This window comes from Artemia sp. Qi Xiang Cuo, chromosome 11, assembly GCF_049724085.1.
Source record: "Artemia sp. Qi Xiang Cuo chromosome 11, ASM4972408v1, whole genome shotgun sequence".
In the NCBI taxonomy this organism is placed as follows: Eukaryota; Metazoa; Arthropoda; class Branchiopoda; order Anostraca; family Artemiidae; genus Artemia; species Artemia sp. Qi Xiang Cuo.
Genome location: NC_142804.1, coordinates 73,746,108 through 73,771,941, shown reverse-complemented (window position 1 = coordinate 73,771,941; position 25,834 = coordinate 73,746,108). Strand labels below are relative to the sequence as shown.

Below are 25,834 nucleotides of genomic sequence, written 5' to 3'. Positions count from 1 at the left end.
AATTTCAACAGAATATCGAATGTTGTCAGTCTGCATACGAAGCTATTATATAAAGTTGAAGCATAATAAATTGATGATAAAAAAAGTTTAAAATATTTCAAATAAAAGCGAATGGAAAATGTTATCAAAATATATCACCCAAACCGGACGTTTTTATTATAGAGCTTTTAACCAAATAAAGAAGGTTTCATTTTGTTTGAAATTGAATGTAAGTGACCGATCAAAAAACAGCTTATTATTCGTTTGAAAACAGTAATAGATACAGTACAATTTAGACCGACCGAATCAGGCTCTACTAGGGAGTTAGTCAGTCAGCAACATCGAGGAGAACAAGGCTACTGAAAGCACAGGTGTACAACTAAGCAGAACTGTTGGAACAGCTCGAGACAGAGTGAGAGGCGAAGCAGCAAGGGTCAAAAGCGCAGTAAGTATAGTAACGCACAACTCCTTATGTAGTCTCAAAGGGGTTAAATCTACGACTATGTATGTACACAGGTGAAGGAAAGGGCTTCAGACCCAAGCCCTTACCCTAACTGTCGAGGTATATTTCCACATAATTTGTCTGTTTTTACTTATACATCTAATTTTTGCTCCTCCTCCTAAATAGAGCCCTGGGTACATCTCAATCTTAGACCGCGTTATGTTCTTCCAGCTATTATTTGATTACAGACTGAATTATTAAAAGACAAATTAGTTCCCCAGTGTACTGAAAATACAGTTGAACTTAACTAATTGTTATTTCTGGCTGCGACCCAGAAACCATGGCCTTAGTTAAATTAGGGAGCCTAATTGAACAGTAAAACATGTTGCAGCGGGAAAATGGAGGCAAATTTATACAAGAAGAACCTGGCTATTTTGAAAATTAGAATAACGTATATTTGAGTTTTACAAACGAATTTGTGATCCACCCGTCCCCAATTCGACTGTTGGAGCCCAATGCACACTAAAACATCTTTACACAATTCCAGCTACTCACATCAGCTGTGGCTGGACCTCAACTCGAAATAAAAAAGAACAGAGTAAATCTCAAGTTCTCATAACTTAACAAAAGAGCAAATAAGATTTTTTTTTTTCTGCGTACACGACTACAGAATTCAAAAATACCTTCATTACACAATTCAAAAATACTAATTCCAGAATTCAAAAATTTCTTTTAATTACATTCAGAATCACATAGATAATAGATAAGCAAAAATAAGAGACCTCCCCAAGACTACATATCTTCTAAAATATTGAAAACAATCAAATTAACATTAAACAGTTAAATTTGTTAAATATCCGAGTTTTTTGCTGTCATATCCTTTTTTTTCAGAAATCAGAATATTACTTCCAATATACGAGATACTACGTATCACTAACTAGATCTTTAACTTTCTCGGTGTCCACAGCAAGTATGAAAACAGACGGGATAATAACATCGTCTTTTCCATCTCCTGACATAGAAAACAACGTTGCCGGCCGTTGTAGAGATTCAGCGTTGTCATAATTTCCAACTATTACCCCAACGGCCCCAAAAGTTTTAACAAAGGAAATAAACATAGATGCAAGTAATCCAATTTCTTTTATTTCGGAGATGAAGTCACAGCATTTATCCGAAGAGGTTCTAAAATTTCTTAAACCATATATTTAGTACCGTATTTCCAGGTTTTAAGTCAATTTAATGAGCAGTACATTGTTAAACTTCCTTGAAGAAGGGGTGGACCTCAGTAGATGTAGGAGAGGGGTTCCTCCTGTCCCCCCTGTTCTGCAATTGAAGTAGACAAGTATGTGATGAAATGAACGAAAATTTACAAAGCAAAGGTTGTATCTACCTGATAGAACTCCGGGTCTAATTTATCATTTTTATATTATATATAGAAATAAATATTTTTAACAAACGTATAATGATAAATATGATATAAATATTATAAATAATATTTAAATAATAAATATTATATAAATAAATATATAATAATAAATATATATTATATATTTTGACATTTATTATTTTGACATTTTCAAGAGGGATGTATAATTAAAGCTTGGGGGGAGAGCGGGTACCAACAAAGCTTGGTCTCTTTCATTGGTGTTTTTTACACCTCCACTTCTGCTATTCGTGCAATGTTCGACCTTCTGGGGAGAGAAACACATTTCCACCATGGATACACCCCAGGATACTTTTGAAAACCAAACTTATGAATCTATATCATATTTAATTCTTGAAACAAAAATACACCTGACTGTCTTGAAATATAAAAATTTAATTTACAGGTTGTTTCTTCTCTTCTTGTTCTTAGTTGCAAGTAAAAAAGGGATTGAACTTTAAATATTTTCAATAGCCTTTCTAAAAAAAAGATCAAGCGGAAGAGACCAAATTAAGAAACAATTCTTATATAATAGAGGAACAAATGAACAAGCATGATAGTTCTTTTTCCAAGCAATGAGTGTCTAACTTCCAAAAAAACTTTTTATACATCAGAAAAAGGTGTACCCTTTTGTCACTATTAAAATAGTAATTTTGAACCAAAAAAGTACCAAGGATTGCAGGAGAAACAACATAAAGATAGTTAATCAAGTTAATAAAGTATGTGTCCAATAAGAGAGTCATGCATACTCCTGCCATTTACCCGTGCCCCAGCCATTTAAACATTTGTCTCTCAATTACTTGGACTATCTGTCTTGGCTTTTCTCTGTCTAGAATTACCCAGCGTCTTGATGCAACCTATGCAACCTATTGCAAAATACTTGATAACTTCAATTCAAAACAAAATTGGTATGAGAGCCCTAATGCACTATCAAAAATTTGAAATTTCTCCTTTACTTTAGAAGTGAAATCCGCCCTACAACCTTCAATCTAAACTTTACTTACAGCTGAGTAAGAGAACCGAGTCCCCAAAAAGCGCCATCACTCAGGGTGCTGATTTCATTTTTTCGAAGTCGAAGCGTTGTCAATCCCGCCAATCCATCGAAAAGAAGTCCATCAATCTCCTTCAAATTATTTCTATTTAGGTCCCTGAAATCAAAATTGGAATAGAATGCATATCCAAGGTCATATATGAGGTGAATTGTTTGACAGTGCCCTAAATCAAATAATTATTAGATTGGAATGGACCAAGTCTAGATCCCCCTCAAGTAATTACTATTCATTTCAGAACCAAGCCTAATTTTAAATCAAATTAAGAGTATGAAATGTCACGTCTGAAAGCTCATTTATAAATGAAGTGTTTTGCTCATTTGTAAATGATCACCAAAATGCTGAACATTTCACATACTCGCTAAAAAAAAACGTATTAGAATAAGTGACATTCTCAAATGACTTATATGTGAGTAGGTTCATATTTGAGCGACTGATATGTTTGTATATCATTTGGAATAAATCACGTCAACACAAACGATTTCCAAAAGCTGAGGACATTAAACAAAGCCAAGCTGATTTGGTTCTCTCTTGCTCTGGAAGATGATCAAATATTTCAAGGCACAGAGCAGCTACTGGAACGCTTCGAAAGAAAAGAGTAGGAAAAAAGTAGGAAAAGTGAATGAGTTCGGTTTATGATTTAAGATTGTGTGACGCTGCTGAAGCCACAATAGTGGCTTAATAAAACGTCACACGTTCTTACCATTTCTACGTTTGGTTGATAATGTTATTTAAAAAATGTGGTAAGTGCCAGTTAAGTATGATGTAATTATTAGTTGAAAATAAAACACATCTCTTCGGATAATGCATGAGCTATGAACGTTATAGGTTCAGGGGAGCCACAAAGGAGAGCCTGTGGATCCAGTACGTGCTTAAAATTTCAATATTAACTAAACCTCCGTTTTTTTAGTTCCGAATGGTTAGCGCTCCGGACATGAAATCCTGCGGTCGGGGGTTCGAGACCTGGTGTCGCTGGTTATTTGATTTGGAACGGGTATCAATGGTGTGACCCTGTAAGCTCAGCCAGAGTCCATCCAGCTCTAAATGGGTACCTGGGAAAATCTGAGGAAGAAAAACGGGAGGCGTCTAATGATTTGCCCCCAAGCATGCATTGAACTCCCGGCTGAAGGCATTAAATCAGGAGATCGGTACCTGAGCAACGCAGACTATTGGTCAGCATGCTGAACTTTTTCTTTTAAAGTTTATTTCCGTTTCCCCCTTTTGTTTTGAACATTATTTTTTGCGATTTTATAATTTGATATGGTTTGTTTTGTCATTCATATAAGATCAATAGCATGTATAATATTCTGTATGCATGATGTTGATGTGGCAAGAAAAGAAGAGTAATATAAGTTCTTTGTTTTTGGGGTTTTTTTTTTCGGTTTTGCCGGGAGGTGAGAGTAGATTTATGTCACTATATTGTGATTTGAATCTTCGAATACTGTATTGTATAGCCTTGTTCGGCTTATAATAAAATATTACAGAGGAGTTGTAAAATTACAGAGGAACGCTAATTGACGAAAAATAGGGGTGGTGCAAGGATTTTTATTTTGTTATGAAAATAAGAAAATAAACATTTGGGGGGGGGCATTATTGTTTTTATTATATTTTTGACGAAAATAACAAAAAGCTATCTTAAAAATTTAGGGGGGAGTGTCCCCTGACCCGAATTAGTTTCCCTGAACCAACATCCATTCCCCAACTCAGATGCGTTTACATCCATGATGCGTCGTATCATTTAAAAAGAAAACATTTTAGCCACAGATTGGCTTCAAAAGACCAAGTAATTACTAAAATATTGGCAATAATCTTCGTCATCTGAAAAGGTTTATTGGTAAGGCCTTATACTACTTGGCTCCAAATGTGGATAAATTGCGTTGAGATTTCTCGATGATTCAGATTTCTCGTTGCACACAGTACATAATTGACTATATAAATATTTTGCCATGGGTATTGGTTATCAGTTAAGTAAAAACAGAAGCTACAATTAGTACAAACGAAGAAGTCCCATGGAGATTCCGTACAATGTCGTTATGTGGTTTACATAGCACATAATATCTTTGGCTATTATAAATAATAGAATATTTTTGTATATGATAGCAATGCTTTCAGCCAAGAAAAACTACATATGGTCGTTTCCTGTATTTCTGAGGAGTCGAAAGCTGGGACACTGAGGCAAAGGCAAACTCAGTGGCAATAGGGGGCAGATCCAGAGGTCAGGAGTGTAGTTAAAAAATCATGTACGCCTGCAACAGACATTTTGCGAATTTATTTATCAGCTTAACTCTAATTTTTTGGTACTTATCTGTTACCCAATACCACAGTATATAAATTATAGGCAGTATGATTTTTCCCTATCTCACCCATTATAAACACCCGGACTGAGGTGTGAGTGCTCCAGAGATCGTAGAAACATAAGCGACATTAGATCTTTTCACGGGTAGACAAGTCAGATTTCTCTTGAACGTGAAACTTGGCTTCAACGTTGGAACAATAAATTTTGAAGAAACTAATTTTAAATTAATTTATTCCAATACATATATGAAAATCGATAATTAGTAGTGCAATGTTATTATTAGATGTTTTTAGGAATTAAAAGTAGGTTTCGAGGTCTCAAGTTGCTTTCAAAGGCATTTTGAGAAAGTTTCTGCCAAAATACGAGTTTCAGGGTAATTGGACCGCTGATGGCAGATCAAATGAGAAGAGCTGTTTGTACGCGCTAATGCAAGAATAAGTGGGAGGAGCTATTTGTTCGCACCATGAAGAGCCAGAAATTATCTGCTATATCTTTATACTGTGGCCAATACACACCTGAGACTTTGGATCTACATGTACGGGGTTGAAACAACTGATATGCTTGGGAATAGATAGAATATATACTAATTGGGCTGTATATTTGCACATTAGGGTGGGGGGGGGGTGGTTAAGCAGAGCGGGCCTGCATGCAAAATGTAACCTAACCAAAATACCAATTAAATATTTATTAAAATATAGTTATAATATAGCTTTCCAGCAAACCGAAGCTAATTGTCTCTGTATACAAACAGCAATAAACCGGTTATTGTCTGATTTTTTTTTTAGATCCCAATTCTTAATTGTGTACTCTGGAAATATCTGTAATCTCAGAAAATCCTATTTTCAAATTTTTACGGTGGCTTGTAAGAAATAGTTGCAAGATATCGTTTATCTAAGTTATGAATAATTCGTAATGTCATAATGTTTGAATCCATACTGTTCATAGTGTTCAATGGTTGAACAATTCAATAAACAATTCAAAATGTTCAATGGTTGAAGTTGGTATGGATATTTGAGCAAATTTTACCAATTTAAACGAATCAAACTGGAAAAAACTATAGCGGTATTCCCAATCAAAATTATTTAGAACTGACACAGCTCTTGTCATTTTCGTTTTGTGCCAAAAAATTCATTTGTTCAGTTGCTTCAGTACATTTTATTAATAAATAAGCATTATTACGAAAGGTGAAAATTTAAGTAGTTTAATAGTGTGTCGCAATACAAGAACGGTAGGGAACTACTGGTTTGAGTGTTTAACTTTAAGTTGTTTATGGTTATGCCTTTTTTGTTTTGTTATTTCTTGTTTTTTCTTTTTTTTTTTTTTTTTTTCAGCGTCGTTGACCGTCTTCATTTTTTCTTCTTTTTTTTCTCGTAAGCCTTTACTGTAAAAAAAGTTCAATGAATCAGCCTTGTTCTGTATAGAAGGTTCAATAAATCGTTATTAGTACTACTCACATGTTGATAATAGGCTATTATGGTTACTCTGGGTTACCTACTGAAATTTTTTTTAGGTACCTTTAGGATAAATACCAGGGCAGTATCCAGGATTTTTTTCAATTTTATATCCTTTTTTTACGTTTTTACGAGCCAGACAAACATTCGTGGGGTGGGGGGGGGGTCCAAACCTCCTAGCCTCCCACCCTTGGATACGGCCCTGATAAACACAATCAATTATTATTTCGTCTAATTCTTGCACAGTAACTACAAATAAATTTACAAATTATTATGCAAAATGACCAATCAAAACTTACAGGACTTTGAGGTTCGCTTGCTTCTTGAAAAGTTCCTTGGGCAAGCTTTGAAGTCTATTTCTGTTCAATCGCAAATCGTTTAAATTCGTCAGATTATTGAGGCAAGTTTTATCCAAACTGGATATTCGATTGTTATTCAGGTTTCTGGAAAACAGAGCAAAATTATAAACCTCCACTCAAAATATAAATTATTTTCACCCGAACGAGGGGGCTAAATCCCCCTCCCTTTAACTTGCATGCCTGGGGTGCAGTTTAATTTGTAATTATACAAATTTGTTGGTTTAATTTGGTACACTTTTTACTGGTATTATACGACTTTATAACACATGGGGGAAGATACCATCGATAATTTGACTTACGAGCCTCTCGAGCGAATATTCAATAAAGGTCTATCCAACCGCCTTCTCTCAAACAGAATTCTTGGGTATGACAGTAAACATGTATATATCAAACTTTATTTGGTTTCCAGAAATAGGTTAGAAACATTGCATGGAAATATGGAAAGGTCTGGCATAATTTTTTTTCTATCCCTAGGGCTTTAGTGACCAGCAATAACTGCATTTGACCTAGAAATACTTCTTGGTTCGATTTGATTAATATGCAAATACAAGAATATATCTTGAAAGCGAAACGAAGAAGAACCTATCTGACCACGAATGTAGCCTACCACTAATGTAATCTACTATATTGTCACGACTTTCATCTGCATTTTAAAACAAATCATTTCTCAGCACCTCATTAACTCAAAAAAATGCATGCAAGCTACTTTCGAGCTTTGCATGATTTATATTACTAGGTTTTATGCAAAATTACACTACAAAACAGTGACACAGCATTATTGTGCGTCCACTGCGATTCTGGGAAAGGGGTTCCTTCTCCCGAGATTGATCTGGGGGTTCATTCTCCAGCAAAAAAAGCAGAATTGAGGCTTAAAATGAATGTACCTCCTTCATTATAATCATATGAAAACACTTTGGTGTTTCCCGACGACAAGATATTTTCTAATCATCGAACCCCCACCCTGAGAGATGGACCTACGGGCACCTAAGGCTAGACCGAGTGCAGTATGTTAGATCAAGCGCAAAATGTTTACAAAACAAAAGATAAACCTAGGAGCATGAGCGAATTCCAAAATGGCAAGTAGTAATACCAGTCAAAGAAAAACATATCCAACTTGTAAGACAAAATCGATTACACATCACTGCGTATCTTGATCTGACAGCAGGCAAGCCAACTCTAGTTCTGACAAGGTCTGAATGTCTTTTGTTTCTTTATTAGTGAGGCAATTCTCAGATGGTCAAGCAAACATTTTAGAAAATATTAAACGGACAATTTTTTAAATACCATAAAACCATCTTCGTCGAAAGCTCTAAAACCGATAAAGCCGACAGCTTTGAGCCATATCTTTATTACGTATTTTTAGGCGATGTCGCCCGTGCTTTTTTACTTCCCCGACAGCCCCTGTCTCAATTTGCAATTGTTATGGCTCAAGAGACAAATCAGACAAATTCGCAGTGGCTGTTTTCAGATAAAGTCAAATCCAGAGAACGAATGGCTATTTCTACTCGGCCCACTTCGGCTCGCAAAACCCTAACGAATAAGTAAAATGTCCAACATTCTTAAGTGATTATGCCTTGACTTTAGTCATGCACATGGGTTACGAAAAATCAACTAGAGTTTAGGGTTAAAACGACCAGAGTAGCTGTGACTACGGAGGATATACCGCTTGAAGATGAGTTAGTTCAAGTATGCTCCACAAAAATCCGAGGTCCATACGTACTCATAAATAACCGTATAATGATACATTTATACGGTGGTCGGCGTTTACCCCCCCCTCCCCGAAACATACCCCCCGGAAAACACCCCCCCCCCCCCAAAAAAAAAAAAAACACAACGAAATACTCCCCATGGAAATGTTATTTTACTGTGTTCATGGCCGTATATTTGGCTTTAAAATACACTTATTTGTCTATCTATCTAATATGCAGAATAATTTTACCAAACCCATTTTGCATGCAGACCCACTAGGCTTACCCCCCCCCCCCCGCAATGTGCAAATCTATAGCGCAAATTTATTTCTAAAGTAACGAAGAAACTAACAAAAAAAAACGATGTGTTCTCGAATTTTAAACAGCCTAAACTTGAGTGAGTGACGCATAATACAAAGTACCAAAATTTCGTCCCCCTACGGAAATTCAAAAATAAAACTCAAATAAAATCCTCAAATTTGGAAAGCCTTATTTTTGACGGGGGGTATTTTTTTGTTGGGGGGGGGACATTTTACGGGGAATATTTTCCGGGGGGGGGGGTATTCGCCTAGAACCCATTTACAAATGACATAATGCCCAGAAGAATTTAAATCCAGAAACCCATTTCGACATTCTAAAACCCACTAATGCCAAGCATTTCCGAACTTATGGTGCAGTTATATTAGTGATTGTATTAAAAAGATCCACCGTTAGGGGTACAAAACTCATTCCCCGAAAAAAAATACTTAAATGCGCCACATATGATAAGGAATCCTCCTGAATCGATTGGTGACGTATGTTGAATCACATCTGATATCCACTTTCAACATCTATTCTTATTCAAGACATTATTTGAAAAAAACTACGTTTTCTAAAGAGTTAAAGAGGCTGAGTTACAAGGTCGAACCTTAAAACGTACAGGGATTAGGAGGCACAGTTGGGGGGCTGCCGCCCCAAAACCCCCGCTTTCACAGCCTTTAAAAAAAAAGTGTTTTAAACTGAAAGTAAGGAGCGAAATTAAATCTTAAAACGAACAGAAATTATTCCGTATATGAATGGGGCTGTGCCCTCCTCAACGCCTCGCTCTTTACGCTAAAGTTTTACTTTCTCACAAATATTTTTTTTAAAAAATAAAAACTTTAGCGTAACGAGCGAGGCGTTGAGGAGGGCACAGCCCCTTTCATATACGGAATAATTTATGTTCGTTTTAAGATTTAATGTCGCTCCTTACTTTCAGTTTAAAACACTTTTTTTTAAAGGCTGCGAAAGCGGGGGGTTTTGGGGGTGGTAGCCCCCCAACTATGCCTCCTAATCCCTGTACGTTCTAAGGTTTGACCTTGTAACTCAGCCTCTTTAACTCTTTAGAAAACGTAGTTTTTTTTCAAATAATTTCTGCACGTTTTTGTACAGTTTATTACTTATTATTGCTTGACTAACCGTTAGCTGATTTGACAGCTTGTGGGCTCTTATAGGAAAACGAGCCCGCGTTTTCGCGGGCTCTTATAGGAAAACGATAAGAGCCCGCTTATAGCGGGCTCTTATAGGAAAACGAGGTTTTTCGTAAATGTAAATTCGGGGGATAATTTTTTCGGTCTGAAAATATCAAAAGGCCCTAACAGATCGAATTCTGCTTCGAATGAGTCCTCATTTACCCGGATCAGTTGCCAACTGTGGCCTGTAGGCGTGGCTAAGAGAAAAAAAATTTGAACTTTAAGTGGCTATATTTGTTTTTTGGAAAACAGGGAAGGAGTGATCGGATTGAGCTGAAATTTCGAGGATAAGCTCCCGGGCCCTAGGAAAGCTTAACCTCTAAATTTCAACCCAATCGGACAACGTTAAAGGGGGGCTGTGGTCGGAGGGTCGAAACTTCCGGCCCACTTTTACCCATGAATAAATAAAAAAACAAGTTTTTTAAACTGAAAGTAAGGAGCGACATTAAAACTTAAAACGAACAGAAATTATTCTGTATATGAAAGAGACTGTCCCCTCCTCAACGCCTTGCTCTTTACGCGCTCTTTAAGTTTTTTATTGTTTTAAAAAATAAAGTTGTGAGACAGTCAAACTTTAGCGTAAAGAGCGAGGCGTTGAGGAGGGGACAGTCTCTTTCATATACAGAATAATTTCTGTTCGTTTTAAGTTTTAATGTCGCTCCTTACTTTCAGTTTAAAAAACTTGTTTTTTTATTTAATTTTTGAACGGTTTTGAATAAATACAGGTTTTGATCTTGGCTCACCGTACATGAATAATTAAAACGAAATTTTCATATTAACCTACTTTTATTTAGTTAAATGGCTTTCTCAAAACCTGTTTAATTTTATTTACGAACGTTTTTATTAGTAATAAATATTCGTAACTTACGAATGAACTTACGTAACGAACTTCTATATCCATATATTTCTAATACGTTTATTAGGGGATTCGCCCCCTAGTCAATACCTCGCTCTTTAAGCGAAAGTTCAAATTTTGTTCCAATTCTTTAGAAATGACCGCTTAATCACAAAGGCCGTTAATTAGAATAAATAGCTCTTATGAAAGTACTAAAAAATCTTTGGCTTAAAGAGCGAGGTATTGACTAAGGGGTGAACCCAATTATATATGTAATATTTTCTGTTCGTTTAAAGTTTCGATGTTGCTACTGTTGCAGTTGAAATACTTGTTTTTTTTTAATTAAATTTATGATTTTTTTTTAAATAATGGTGGGAAGTCCGGCGTCCCCTTCATAGCAATGTCCCTTCCCCCATGAAAACTTCCTTCATGGAAAGATCCTCCCACATAACCCCTGACCCACCCACCCCCCACTACCAGGAAAAATCTCCCCTGAAAATGTCTGTATACTTCCAAATAACCAATACTATATGTTAACATTGGGTAAAGTTCATAACTTTCAGCCCTCCCCCGGGAACTTCGGGGGATTATGTCATCATAAAAGACATATTTATAATATTTTCAAACATTCTGAACAAAATGGCTATCTCAAAATTCTGATCGAGTGACTGTGGGAAAAAAATTAGCGTGGGAGGGGGCCTAGTTGCCCTCCATTTTTTTTGGTCACTTTAAAAGGGCACTAGAACTTTCAATTTCCATTCTAATGAGCCCTTCCACGATATTCTAGGACAACTGGTTCGATACGATCACCCCTGGGGAAAAAAAAAAAACAAAAAAAAAAACAAATAAACACGCACCCGTGATCTTTCTTCTGGCAAAAAATGCAAAATTCCACATTTTTGTAGATGGGAGCTTGAAACCTCTACAGTAGGGTTCTCTGATACGCGGAATATGATGGTGTGATTTTTATTAAGGTTCTATAATTTTTAGGGGGTCTTTTCCCCTTTTTTCGAAAATCAGCCAAATTTTCTCAAGCACCTAACTTTTGATGGGTAAGATTAAACTTGATGAAACTTATATATTTGAAATCAGCATTAAAATGTAATTCTTTTGATGTATCTATTTGTATCAAAATACCGTTTTCTAGAGTTTCGGTTACCATTGAGCCGGGTCGCTCCTTACTTACAGTCCGTTACCACGAACTGTTTGAAAGATAAAGTCGGAGGGGGATGAAATTTTGCACGTTTCTTAGTTTGAGCTTGGGCTACAAAACGCGATTACCGCTGTCTCTCTGCGACCGCTAGGACCGGAAATCGCTTAACATTGTGGTGGGTCGCCTCTTTATAGAGGCACAAGTGTGCCTCCTTGATTATCTGCCATTGCTTGGCATGTATCTTTAAAACTTGAAATTACTCAAAACTTGCTTATTGAAGGAAATGTAATTCAGATCTGCGCGTGGACATCTTTAATAATTAATGCGCAAAAAAATAATAATAAAATGAGGGGTTTACTTTATTAACATATTATATGATATAGGACATACTTTACTATTATTGGGAACTAAGGAAAACATTAGGAAGAAGAATAGCCAAAAAATAGAGAACATTCACTTCTTTTTGTTTTTTAACCTAATAAGGTTCAAAGATCCACTGTAATATAAGAGCTACATTAAAGTAATCTGGCCATAAAAAGAACACATTTTCAAGTGCTTGCACCTGGTTGCCTACAGGTGTACATAATGTGCAAATAATGTATTGCATGAAGAGAATGATACCAGTATCCATAATGGGAGTCTTTTGAAAAATGTACCAAAAAATGGCAAGGCGTCAACAATGATCCAATCACCAAGGACGAAAAAGAAATACAAGGAAAAAAAATAAATCACGACCATCAAGAAAAAAAACAAGTGATTTGCAAAAAATAAATTTGAAGCAGTGTTAGTTAGAGGCTACCAACATGATTTAGATAGGACATACGAGCATATATCGCATTTTGAACTTCAACAAATCAGAAAGGAGAGATATAGGGATTCCAAAGGAATTACTAATTAATATTATTCAAAACACGCTTGTCATCCTTATATTTCAGACAGGCACGTACGTAAGAATTAATTTGCGAGAAAGAAGCTAAATAAATATAATTATTTGTTAATTTAAATTAAATGTGTTCGGAAATTCTGGAAAATTTGGGATTTCAGGGGGCCTATGCCACAAAACTCCACTTTAGCGTACGTCCCTATATGCAGCATAGCTAAATACCGGTTTATAGCGATAAGACTCCAAACCACAATAATTTATCAAAATGTTTTCATATAGTCAAAACAAGAAAAAGTACGTTGTCTTTGTAGCGTTTACTAGTGTACGTCTCGAATGTCCAGGTTTGTATATTGGGTAGGCCTACTACACATAATCAGGCTACACATCTACAAACCAAGCCAACACCATCATACCGCAAACAAGAAATTATCGGAAATTCTTGGCAAGACTGGAGAATTTTCAGCCCTTTCCAGTAAAGGTACCAATAGTATACCTCGGACAAATAGTAGAAATCCCTTGGAGGTATTATACTAGTTCATTCTCGAAAATCTCTTTTCAACTTTAAAAAATTCTGACAGGAAAATAAAATAATAGTCTTTAATAAGACTTCGTTTCGATAATAATTTTCAAGCTAAATCAGGACATAGGAAATAATAGCAGGAAACTATTCATCGGTAATTTCCTGTTCTCAAATTTATGAGAACAAATTTGTCAAAATTGAATGAATGAGTTCATTCCTGAGTAAATGATGAGCTTATATGACAAAATGGAATTTGGAGAAATAATCCCAGCCAGACTTGAAACTGGGACATTCCATTGGAGGTTAAGAATTTCAGATTAAAAAAGAATTATAGTTTTAAACTTTATCAATTGTTCAATAATACATTAAAAATGTTTTGAAGCATAAAATGGAATGAATTGTGCTTTATTACCCTTTTCTAACACACAACTGCATACGAGGGACAAAAAGATTAGGTGAAATTCTCCCCCTATCACAATATTAACCTGAAACATACACCCAACACGTTAAACCAGAGAAATCTTGGCCTGAATAAGTACTTTTTCATGGTTCCAGTCATGTCCAGCCTCCATCAGAAAAATATTTTGTATCCATCATCTATAAAATTTTGGATTTGTATTGGACCTAAGTTGGCACCAATTTCTGTAGCATTTGGTGCGAGAGATCGGCTAAAGTTAAGGCGACGAGGATGGAATTCGGCTCTTACCCTGAAATCAAATTTCAAAATTGAATCCCATGATTTTTCATTTAATTCGCCTTTCTTCCAATTTATGAATTTTGGATCTGTGCTTGGTGCCATGGAGTGCAAAGGCACTCAATGCTGCCAGAGGATTTAACAAGCAAAAAAAACGGTAAAGCTACTGGTTAAATTGGCCAAGATCAGATGGAATTAAATACACTAGGGAGAGCAAACACCGATGACTACAATACTACTAGCCTACTACTAAAAACTCACTAAAGCACTAAGTCGTCTGAGGCCATCACAGCTACGCACGCTCCTTATCCATCGCAATCTATTCAGAGGCTCTCTTTTTACACCCTGCCAAAAAGTTCCCATTTCCTTTGAATCCTTCCTTATGACATTCTCCCACCCCCTTACGGCACGACCTGCTTCTCGTTTGGCCCTAAACGGTTGACCGACAAGGACAATCGGTCAGGCAGTCAGGTGCCCAAAACAATCCGTAGGCAATTTTTCTGGAAAACATTTAATAAATCCTCCTCCGTTTTTTGAAGCGCAAATGCATCAGAACGAATTGATAGTTGAGATGATAGTTGAATAAGTTGAGCACAATAGCCACACCCAAAACCTTTAGACTTTTAGAAGGAGTAGAAAATTTCTTTGAAGACCAATACATGGATGTTGACGGCATTCTCCTACTGTGTACAGGTACGATAAAAAATGTTTGTATAACCAATTGAAGTCAACTTTAAGCAAATAGGAATTTTTCCACTAGAGTATGAATAGTGGCAATTCTCTTAACAGGCATGTACATGTATCGGGAAGGGGGTTTTGAGAATGACCCCTAAATTGTCAAGGTTTTTATAAATCTTACTTGTTTTTCTTTCGGCGGGGACCAGATGAAGAACTGTCCTGCCCGGCACCAATGGACTTTGGAATTACGTCCGACGACCTCTTCGATCTGTCGGTTGCAGTTTCCCCAACGATCTTCAGCCAGTATCTGGCTGAAGCTCCATAGCTTTTTCGAATCGAATCGCTCCATAGCTTGTCTGTTGTAGTCTATTTTATCCTCCCCTCGCCTCTCGACTGAATTCCTGCGTGTTGTTGTTTACCCTCACCTTCTAACTGAAATCCTGCGTATTGTTTTTTTTACCCTCCCCTCGCCTCCCAACTGAATTCCTGCGTATGTGCATGTAAAGTTTTTTGACAAAAATTGTCAGCAGACGAAAGTCAATACAACGACAAGAATTATGTCCTGACAAGCCTTCTCATAAAGAAAGGTTATTGAGTCTATGAGAAATGGTTATTGCTTGGGCATTTATCTGACAGAGGCAACAAAAAAGTGTACCAAGTGAATCATATATCACACTAAATAATAACGCGTATTACAGTAGCTAAAATGGAAAGAAAAATAATTTGTTTTCCCCAAATTTAGCTCAATAGAATGACATTTATGATAGCCATATAAGTAAAACAGAAACAGAATATATCAGAGCCCCCAGGGAAAGAAGACCACCCATCCCCGATCTCAATCACAAGATCAGGGAACCGTAAAAAGCATCAAGTTTTACTGCCTGAAAAACGATGACGGCAACCATATTCTTATCAAAATGCAATGAAATTCTGAGTAGTGCACATTTTATGTTTTTGCTATGTAATATATTAATATGAGGTATAATCGATCCCTGTCAAGAGTTCATAATTACAAAAGATTATTGCATGGGGATAATTTCAAAGCCTCAAGAATTACAACTAACTGTCAAAGTAACAACAACCGCTTATGTAGAAAACAATAGATGAGATCATTAACGCTTTATACCGGCCACTTAAAGATTATTTTCGACCATCGTATGCTACAGAGTATAAGCGTTAATTATTTTTACGCAAAAGCCAAATAAATCACTCTAATTAACTAATAGTAATCCCCTAAAGCGCTCATCTAAAATGTCTTAATAGAAGTCTGGTAGATCATTTTTATACTCACAGTTTTACTCAGGCATTAGATTCTACTCAGATAAGAGTCTGATTAAAATTAACTCAGGTAGATTTGAATTTATTATCAAAAAGAAATTTACAGACACAAATACTGTACACGGGTTTGGGTATGCAACACCGATACCCAAACCCGTAGTTAGAGAGGAGAAAGGTGGGGCACATTTGCAGGAATTTATTTTCGAGGAAGATCAATATTTGGAGTGTAGGTAAGATTTGAATCCCTTGCTCTATTCGTCCCATTAAATATTTCATGTATGGTATTTTATCTTCCTTTTACTACATCCCATGTTTGAAAAGCATGCACAAACGCATATTCCTCATTGATTAATTAAGTTTATATTCACTTCCATATGCGCCATTAGCACAGACATAAGATCGAGGGCAGACTTCGAGGCAGATAGATTCACAGAACTATGAGCCCATGTGACAGAATTGTTCACTCTAAAAGGAACCCTTAAAGTAAATCTTAGAAATAAAAATATTTTTTTCGGTTACTTTCTTATATCAATATCCAGTTTGGTAGATTAGTTTGGTGGAATAGGGTGGTAAATATCCTAAACCCTCAGGGCTGCATCCAGGAAGGCTGTTCCCGTGTTTAACCCCCCCCCCCCCAAAAAAAAAAAAACTCCACAACTCGTAAATTGGTCATAAAATATAGGGAAATAGACTATGTCTCCTAAAAAAGACTAAAAACTACTTCTCCGACTCGTAAATTGGGCTGAAAAATACAGATAAAATCCTTAGCCCCTTGCCCCCGGACAGAAATTATTTTTGTAAGCCTATCCCCGAAAAAAAATCCTCGACAAGGTCCGGTACCCCACTTCTTTGCGCTGAACCGAGTAATAAGATCTGAAAATTGAACTCTGGAATTTATAACAATCAATTACCAGTATTTATGCATATTGTCATGTGAAGGAAGATAAATAGCCCTTTGGCTTTCTGATTAATTGATTGGTATCTAAAAGCAGGTGGTAAAGTGTATTTAGTTTACATTATTATTCTTATTATCAAATTCCAATCACTCATTCTTATATTTTTTTTAGATCAAGATACACAATTCTTAGATAAAAAAAATTAAGATAAAATGCGCCAAAATTACCCCAAAGGAGAGCAACATTTGCCCTTTGCTTAAAAATGCTAGAAATTTCATGCGAATTTATGACCCAAGACCATATTTTTATGTCCATCTTTAATGCTTTAGAACAAAGGTGTAGGCCTTTACGACGGTGGTCGTTGGGGCAGTAGCTCCTTTCTAATACAAGTTGGGTTTTTTTTTTTAATTTATTTCTCAGTTTAATCTCGCTCTTTTCTGTCACTGAAAACAAATACATTTTTATTCAGTTTTCCAAGGACAGGTGTAAACACAGGGTACTAGTGCACTTAATGGTACACACGAAAGAAGTCAAGTTTGGCTAATGCTAATAAAAAAAAGGATGAATATATAATAGTTTAGAAACAAATTTGGGCTATATATTTGCACATTAGGGGGGGGGGGGGGGGCAGGCACGTACGCATGAATTTGTTTCAGGGGGGGCCAATTTGTTTCGGGGGGGGGGCAAATCCTTCAAACCCATTATTCTGTGAGAAAAATTATGGGAAAATGAAAAAAATCGTGAGATTTCGGAGGGGGGGGGCGGGCCGGAGGCCCCCCCTGCGTACGTCCCTGGGTGGGGGTAAATCATAGCATATGTTAAAATCGTAACCCAACCTAGGTACCTCCCCCCCCCTAAACCCCCAAAAAACAATAGTTTAAATTTTGTTAACTCAATGAGAAACCACACTCTTCGATCAATTTAGATAGCAATATATATATATATATATATATATATATATATATATATATATATATATATATATATATATATATATATATATATATATATATATATATATATATATATATATATATATATATATATATATATATATATCAGGCTCTTTAGCAAGCATAAATCCAGTTTTGCCTACCTTTCTCGCCTCCTTCCGTTCAATCGGGGCTTTTGTCCTTGCAAAATATAGCCTAACGTCCATCACCTCTGCGCGATACGCAGAAAATGTTATGGATAAAGTGGAAGACGAGAGTCTGCAGCTGTGTTGAATTCTGACTAGTGATTACTCAGCGGTACAACTAAATGCTAATTGTAACTGTACGCTTAAAATTATCTAAAAATATATTAAAAAACAAACAAATATAACTTACAATAGTTCGAGTTTACCTCCTTCGGGAAAAAGACTAGGTTGGAAAGATTTCAGCTTATTCCCACTTAAATCCAATTGCTTCAATTGTTTCAATCCCATAAACTGGTTTTCGCGAAGAAATTGTATCTCGTTATTTCCACTGCAAATAAAAAAATAGATTGAAGTTGCAATTCAAGAGTGAAATAGATTAAGTCAACTCACGTTTAATAAAGATTTTAGCATCACGAACATGATTAGCTCTTAAATTTCCAAACTCAAACAAATTTTCTTCAAAATAACAAGTGGAAAGTTAAGAGTGTTAAGAGTTTTCACCATCGACAACCAAATTAATTTTTGAGGGGTCAGTTTAATTGTTCACGTTAAATGTACATTTTCTATGATCAAAACCTAAAATATTCAACTTTATTCAGTCACAAAATGGGTAGTACATCAATATCAAAACTATTAATTTATCTTCTTTTTCAGCCTACCCTGGTTTCTGTGTAATGAATTACTCAGTTTGGCTTCCAACAGTGGCGGTTCCAGGGGAGGGACGAGGGGGCACCCCCCCTAACATAGTCTAAAGTAGTGTTATTTACTTTATTAACGCAAGTTTGCGTTAATTAAACTTGTTCATAACGCTAGTTTATCGGATCAACCTATTTTGCCCCCACCCCCATAAAAAAATCCTGGATCCGCCAATGGCTTCCAACAACTCATATAAATCCCTATACATACATGGCAAGGATTTGCCGTTATTTTAGCAAATATTCTCACATTTCCAAGGCTACAAACAGCAAATTATTGGAACGAAAAGAATAAACAATTGAAACAACAACAAAAAAAATATTATTCATTACATTACGACTTTGTTTTAAGGTTTCAATTATGATTTGAAGCTTGCTCCATTGCTTTTGCTACGGAAGAATTTTTTTCCATACCCCAAAAAAGCCATAATTTCCAAAGAACCACGTACACAAAGCAGGGGGGGCTTCATGACCACACCCCCCCCTTCTGGAACTTACAAAGAGTCTTCGTTTGTGTGAGGAAATAACAGTAAGAACATTTGTTTCATAATTTGAATAATACGTGCCAAGAATCACAAAAAATTATGAATTTAGTATAACCGGGGTCAAGACTAGTTCCCCCCCCCCTGCATAAAAGCATGTCCATCTCCAAGAATCTTAAAAATAACGCGATTTATCCGATAGTTTGTATTTTTCGGTATAATTTACATATTTTTGGCACTTTTTTTCGAAGTGAACCCCCCACCCCCCAAAAAACAGCTTATGTTTTCATAAGCTGTATTTAGTATTATAAGAAGTAAAAACCAAATTAGATTAAAAATGAAAAGTGAGTGTGGGGTTAGTAATGCATGCTGAGTTCCAAAAATAAAAGCTAACCATGTTGCTCTAAAGTTTCCTTTTTAAAACAACTGAAGGATTAAGGTTCTTGGTAAGTATACAAAAATTAAATAAAGTTGCATACAAAAGTGATTTCAACCAATACGCCGATTACTGATAAAGTGCAGTGCATGGGTATGGGTATGAAGATTGTAAAATACAAAGTTGAGAGACAGCACATGGAAGCTCGTGTGGCTAAATAGGGTTTCGGCACAAGGATTGCAAATGGGCAAATGAAGTGACGACACAAGAATTCTTGAAATCAAGAGCCGTCGTTAATAATCAATAGTAAATGATCTTAAATTTAATTAATTGAAAGTTACTAAATTTAATTGAAAGAAAGGAGCAACATTAAAACGAAAAGAAATTATTCTTTTTCTCCCCTCCTCAACGCCTCGCTCTTTACGCTAAAGTTTTTTATTTGTTTAAAAAATAAAGTTGTGAGGCAGAGTCAAACTTTAGCGTAAAGAGCGAAGCGTTGAAGAGGGGATAACCCCTTGCATATACGGAATAATTTCTGCTCGCTTTAAATTTTAATGTCGCTCCTTACTTTCAGTTAAAAAAAACGTGTTTTCTTATTTAATTTCTGAACGTTTTTGAGCTAATGCAGGTTTTGATTTTCGCTCACCGGATATGAATAATTAAAACGAAATTTGTATATTAATTTTTTTTTTTTTTTGGCTAAATGGCTTTCACGAAAGTTGTTTAATCTTATTTACAAACATTTTTATTAGTAATAAATATACGTAACTTACGAATTAACTTACGTAACTAACTTCTATATTCGTATATTTTTATTACGTATATTAGGGGGGTTCGCCCCCTAGTCAATACGTCGATCTTTACGCTAAATTTTGAGTTCTTTTCCAATTCTTTAACAATGACCCCATAATCGCAAAGGCCGTTAATTAGAATAAATAGTTCTTATAACAGTACTAAAAAAACACTAGAGTAAAGAGCTAGGTATTGACTAGAGAATGATCTCAATGATATATTTAATAGTTTTTATTCGTTTTAAGTTTTGATGTTGAAAAGTTTTCAGTTGAAAACTTGTCGTTTTTTTTTTTATTTCTGATCTTTTTTTTAAATAATGCTGGGAAATTCGGTCCCCCCTTCATAGCAATGTCCCTTCCCCCATGAGAACTTCCTCCATGGCAAGATCCTCCCACGTAACCCCCGAACCACTCAACCCCCAATACTAGAAAAAATCCCCCCTGAAAACGTCTGTATACTTCCGAATAACCAATACTATATATAAACATTGGGAACGTTCATAATTTGCAGCCCTTCCCCCGGGGACTCTGGGGGTTTAAGTCATCCTCAAAGACATGGTTATTATATTTTTCGACCATGCTGAACAAAATGGCTATCTCAAAATTTTGATCGGGTGACTGAGAAAAAATGAGCGTGGGAGGGGACCTTGTTGCCCTCCATTTTTTGATCACTTAATAAAGACACTAGAACTTTTAATTTCCGTTCCAATGATCCCTCTCACGATATTCTAGGACCACTGGGTCGATACGATTACCCCTGGGAAAAAAAAAACAAAAAACAAATAAACACGTACCCGTGATCTTTCTTTTGGCAAATTATACAAAATTCCACATCTTGCAGATAGGAGCTTGAAACTTCTACAGTGGGGTTCTCTAATACGCTGAATCTGAGTGTGTGATTTTCATTAAGATTCTATTACTTTTAGCCTAAGTGGTGTTTTCCCCTTTTTTTAAATAAGGCAAATTTTATCAGGCTTGTAACTATTGATGGGTAAAACTAAACTTAATGAAATTTATATATTTGAAATCAGCATAAAAATCAGCATGAGATCAAATAAAAAAAATTTGGGTTTCGGTTACTATTGAGCCGGTTCGCTCCTTACTTACAGTTTGTAACCACGAACTGTTTGATTCGTTACTAGAATGTAGCTGACGCTGTAACCATAATCTTTTTTAGACGGCAATGTACATTTAGTTGATGTATTTTAGACAAAAAAGAGACGAGCAACGATTTCGCCACACAGGACCAAGTTCTTCCCCTTTGAAAATGCTCCCTCAATTTTCTTTTGATCAACTTTGTTGATTGTATGGAAAAGGTCACACCAAACATGATTATTTTTTCTGAGTGGCGAAAATCAGTCTACAGATGATAAAGGGAAAGTTCACAACTTAACGAACTACTTAATGTCCTTTACTCACAACGTAAGTTACCTTCAAAAAGAGAAAGTCTATCCTTTGAATATTCGATCTATGAAATTTATACGTTATTCCTGAATGTAGCCTACACAAATTTGTCTAGACCTAATTTAATTTAGAAAAGGAAAATGCATTATTTTTCCTGAAATATAACACCGTTACTCTTATTGTCTTATTTATTCAATATAAAGTCAATTTTAAAAACCCGTATCTTTAAAACGACATTTGATATTCACGTTGAAGCATATGCTATTTCCAAAATTATTCTAATACTACCAACATATAATTTTTCAGGTGTGCCAGACTCGCGATATGAGGTCAAATTTCAGTCAAAATATATGGCATGGATACCAACATAATTTCTAAACGAGACTATTAAAGGAAAACGAAATAATCCACAGGTGTTGACTTTAAATTTCATATATCATATTGTGAAACATAACACTTCTACATATAGTTCTCACGGGAGGTTTGTTACTACGCAAAAATCCATATTGTAAAAAAAATGCTTTGCATGACAATAAAAACTGCAAATGCTGCAGAAAAAGTTAGACGGAAGAATTGTCACAAGATGTCTCCATTCCTTTTATTAGTAAATGAAAGAATACCAAGGGACTCTATTTAATATAAAGTTGGCTCCATCAAAAAAAGTTATCAGCAATGAGTATTGACACCAGCGGCGAAGACCCCCGGTAAAATTTAATATATTGAAATAATTTATGAAAAAAAATATTAATGTGAGAAATATTCCGAATTAAAACCTTTGTAAAGCTCTGGCTTCTGGTAGCACTTATTCCACTCGCAGGGGATATTTTTAGCGGCACTCATGGTAAAGAGTAGGTGATTCAAACGTATCCACCTTTTACATTTGATGGGGCACATTAGAAGAAAATAGTTCCCAGTCACCATACGTAAACAATTGAATGACTAAGCGAATACTTAATTCATCAATGGTTAAAGATGAGCAATAACTAAGGAGTGAATATTATCAATGTGTCGCTTAAAACATTTTTTTTCAGTTCTGGGTAGTTCACATGAACTGACCTAAGTACTCCCCTCAAAGTCTCACGGCTTTTTGTTCATATGTGTGCACAATTTTTTATCGGAAGAACCCCACTACCGAAACAAATCGAAAAATACACTTGTAATAAGAAGTGTACGTGCTTGCAACAGCATAATCATATAAATCAGATTTAGGGGTCATCCACTTTCCACCACCTGATGTACATCTCAGAGCATCACATGTGCCACAGGTCCACCGCTTGTAGCACCAGTTCCACCCCAAAGGGCACAACCGACGCAACGCTTGGCACGGTTCCGCCCTGCTTGGTACGTTTTAGCCACGCTTGGCACGCGCCACCTGAAGTACGTGATTACTAAAAGTCAGCGACCTTTCGAAGAAAAACTTGCATACCGGACTGTACTGATAACTTTCTAAGGATAAACACGGACTGTGGACTGACACCGCTAACCTAGATACAGCCTAAACTTTAGAATACAGAATATTACTTTTTTTTCCACTAGATATGTCAAAGGCTTTTTTTAAATTCAAGAGGGTTTAAATACGCTAAGATTATATGCGCTGACCAAAATACAGGTATTCATCCATATTTTCCCGTGGATCATTCTAAAGGAGTCTAGATTGGAACCTAAGACGGGCGGAACTTTCATGATAATAGGTGGTAGTTCGTAAAATGATACTTTATTAGGACCTCATTTTTCTGTCTACAATGCTTGCTACTAAGGGGGTTATACTGTATGTCATAGGTGTGCAAATATATGCCCCCGAACCAACATGAAGTTTTGCGGCCGTACCTCCGGTGTCCACAACGTAACCGGATTCGTAGTTCCTTGTTTATTCCTACAAACTTGAATATTCTCCGCAAGGTTACGCATAATACCCTTAAGCCAAATAGTAACTAAAACAAAAATTGACAGAATGTCTAGCAGACCAGAGGCGTAATTTTCTTCTACACAAATTTCGAGGCATATAAATGTACAAAAAACTGGAAGGACTTTCACCCCACCAAAATTTGAATTTTTTGTACTATTTAACTACTTTTTAGTATGTATGTTTCAAAAAATAAGCGTCATTCCTCTTCAAATTGCCCCCCCCCCATAAAGCAAATTCCGTATTTGCTCTAACCTGGTCACAGGGCTGTTAATATAGATTTTATTTAGGAAATGAAATCAGATTAAAAGTTTTTTTTTATGAAAATTACACTAAAAAGACACACTCCGTGTGGACCAAAAAAGAGGGATTTAAAATGAAGGAGGGTTTTGAGATATAGAGGGCAAGTTCGGAGGCGCACATTCTCATTCTCATACCTATTGAAGTTAGAAAGGTGCCAGCCACTCGCTTCCGTTTTGACATGATAGAATCTGCTTCAAAAATCATAGAAGAAATCAAACTTTTTAAACGGAAAGCTTCATCAAAAATCAACTATAAAGTGCCAAAAATATCAAAATAAAAACATTTATTGCCCCACCTCCTTGACCGATCTTAGGGGTATTCAAACCTGAAAACGATAATTTCAGATTTTCAGGTTTTTCTTTTGGTTGTTTCAAAATTATGAAATTTTTAGGACAACATCCCATTTTTTCAGTTCTTACGTTAAATAAAGGAAATAAGCAACCAAAACCAATTAGAAAAAATTGAAATAAACTTGACCGGGTACTTATGTATTATAGCGACCCCACTCAAGAGGTGAAGCAGGTTAATCATAATGAAATATACCAAAATATGATGAAAATATAATACTTTATTAACAAAATTATGGAAACTACAAATAAGAATTATGGAAATCGGGCCGCCCAGAACGCATGATATTACATACCTAATATAACCTAACCTAACAAAAAAAAACACTTTATATATTAAGTATCTAACTAGAATTTACTTACAACGTAGTTTTTCCGCTGAGCCTAAGCTAATTGTCTCCAAATTCAGAGAGCTAAACCAGTTTTTCTCATATCTAACAGAAGAACTGGAGTGGGGTCGCTATAATACATACGTACCCTTTTAAGTAAAAAATTAAGCATTAACAATCTGTTGATTCCCAAAGACAGCCAAAGCTTATAAGAAAAAGCTACACCTTCTTAAGCTGTTTAGTCCCATATGTCTTTAGGCTACCCTTGTATTAGCTAATTTTTAACCTACCCGCTACTTCCAAAAACTACTTAACTGCACATGGAGGCCTTTAACATTAAAATCGAATTCCCAATTTTTTCTACTTATTTTTTTCATAAGTATGTTTCCACTTAAAAAAATTCATACAATCAGATTTCATTTTAACTATCCTTGGTAGTCTAATAATACCTCAAGTAATTTGTGTTTTTCAGTACACTAACTCCTGGTTTCCGAGTATTTTATTGATTACGAGCTATTTTGAGGCAAAAAAGGAGAATCGATTTTTGCGTTATACAAGTCATCAAATACAAGGTTTAAATCACTTTCGGTCACTTCTATGAAGCTGTGAAATTCAACAGCACACTATAACAACTTCAATAATAACATGGTAAGTAGAATTGATAGCTCAAGAGATAAGCCCCGATTAGGTCAGCAAATAAGCACCCATGACTCAAAATGTACTTTGCACTTGCGCAAATATAATTCGTGCATTATTTGTTATCTGAATCAAGAAAAAATTATACGGTATCGCCATCTTCGACATACCTCAAATGATCAGTCTTTTATACCGTCATCCTGAAAATAATGTTTTTGAAGCACCAATCACGTCAGACAATAGTCATAAAACATAAAATATCTAAACCTGACGCTACAAAAAGGGTTTCTTAATAAGCGGTTTCATGGATCTACCG

General features: G+C 35.7%; 1 protein-coding gene across 4 annotated transcripts in view; it reads right to left on the bottom strand.

Annotated features, from left to right (window-relative positions):
* LOC148947334 (uncharacterized) overlaps positions 1 to 25,834 on the bottom strand; it is a 222,110-nt gene that overhangs the window by 95,476 nt on the left and 100,800 nt on the right. For all 4 annotated transcript variants that reach the window (XM_089097024.1, XM_089097023.1, XM_089097022.1 and 1 more), the window contains 3 exons: positions 18,443 to 18,580; positions 6,940 to 7,083; positions 2,849 to 2,992 (listed from right to left, as the gene is read on the bottom strand). In XM_089097024.1, the coding sequence (XP_088953150.1) occupies positions 2,849 to 2,992; positions 6,940 to 7,083; positions 18,443 to 18,580 (426 nt within the window). The remainder of the gene's footprint in view (positions 1 to 2,848; positions 2,993 to 6,939; positions 7,084 to 18,442; positions 18,581 to 25,834) is intronic.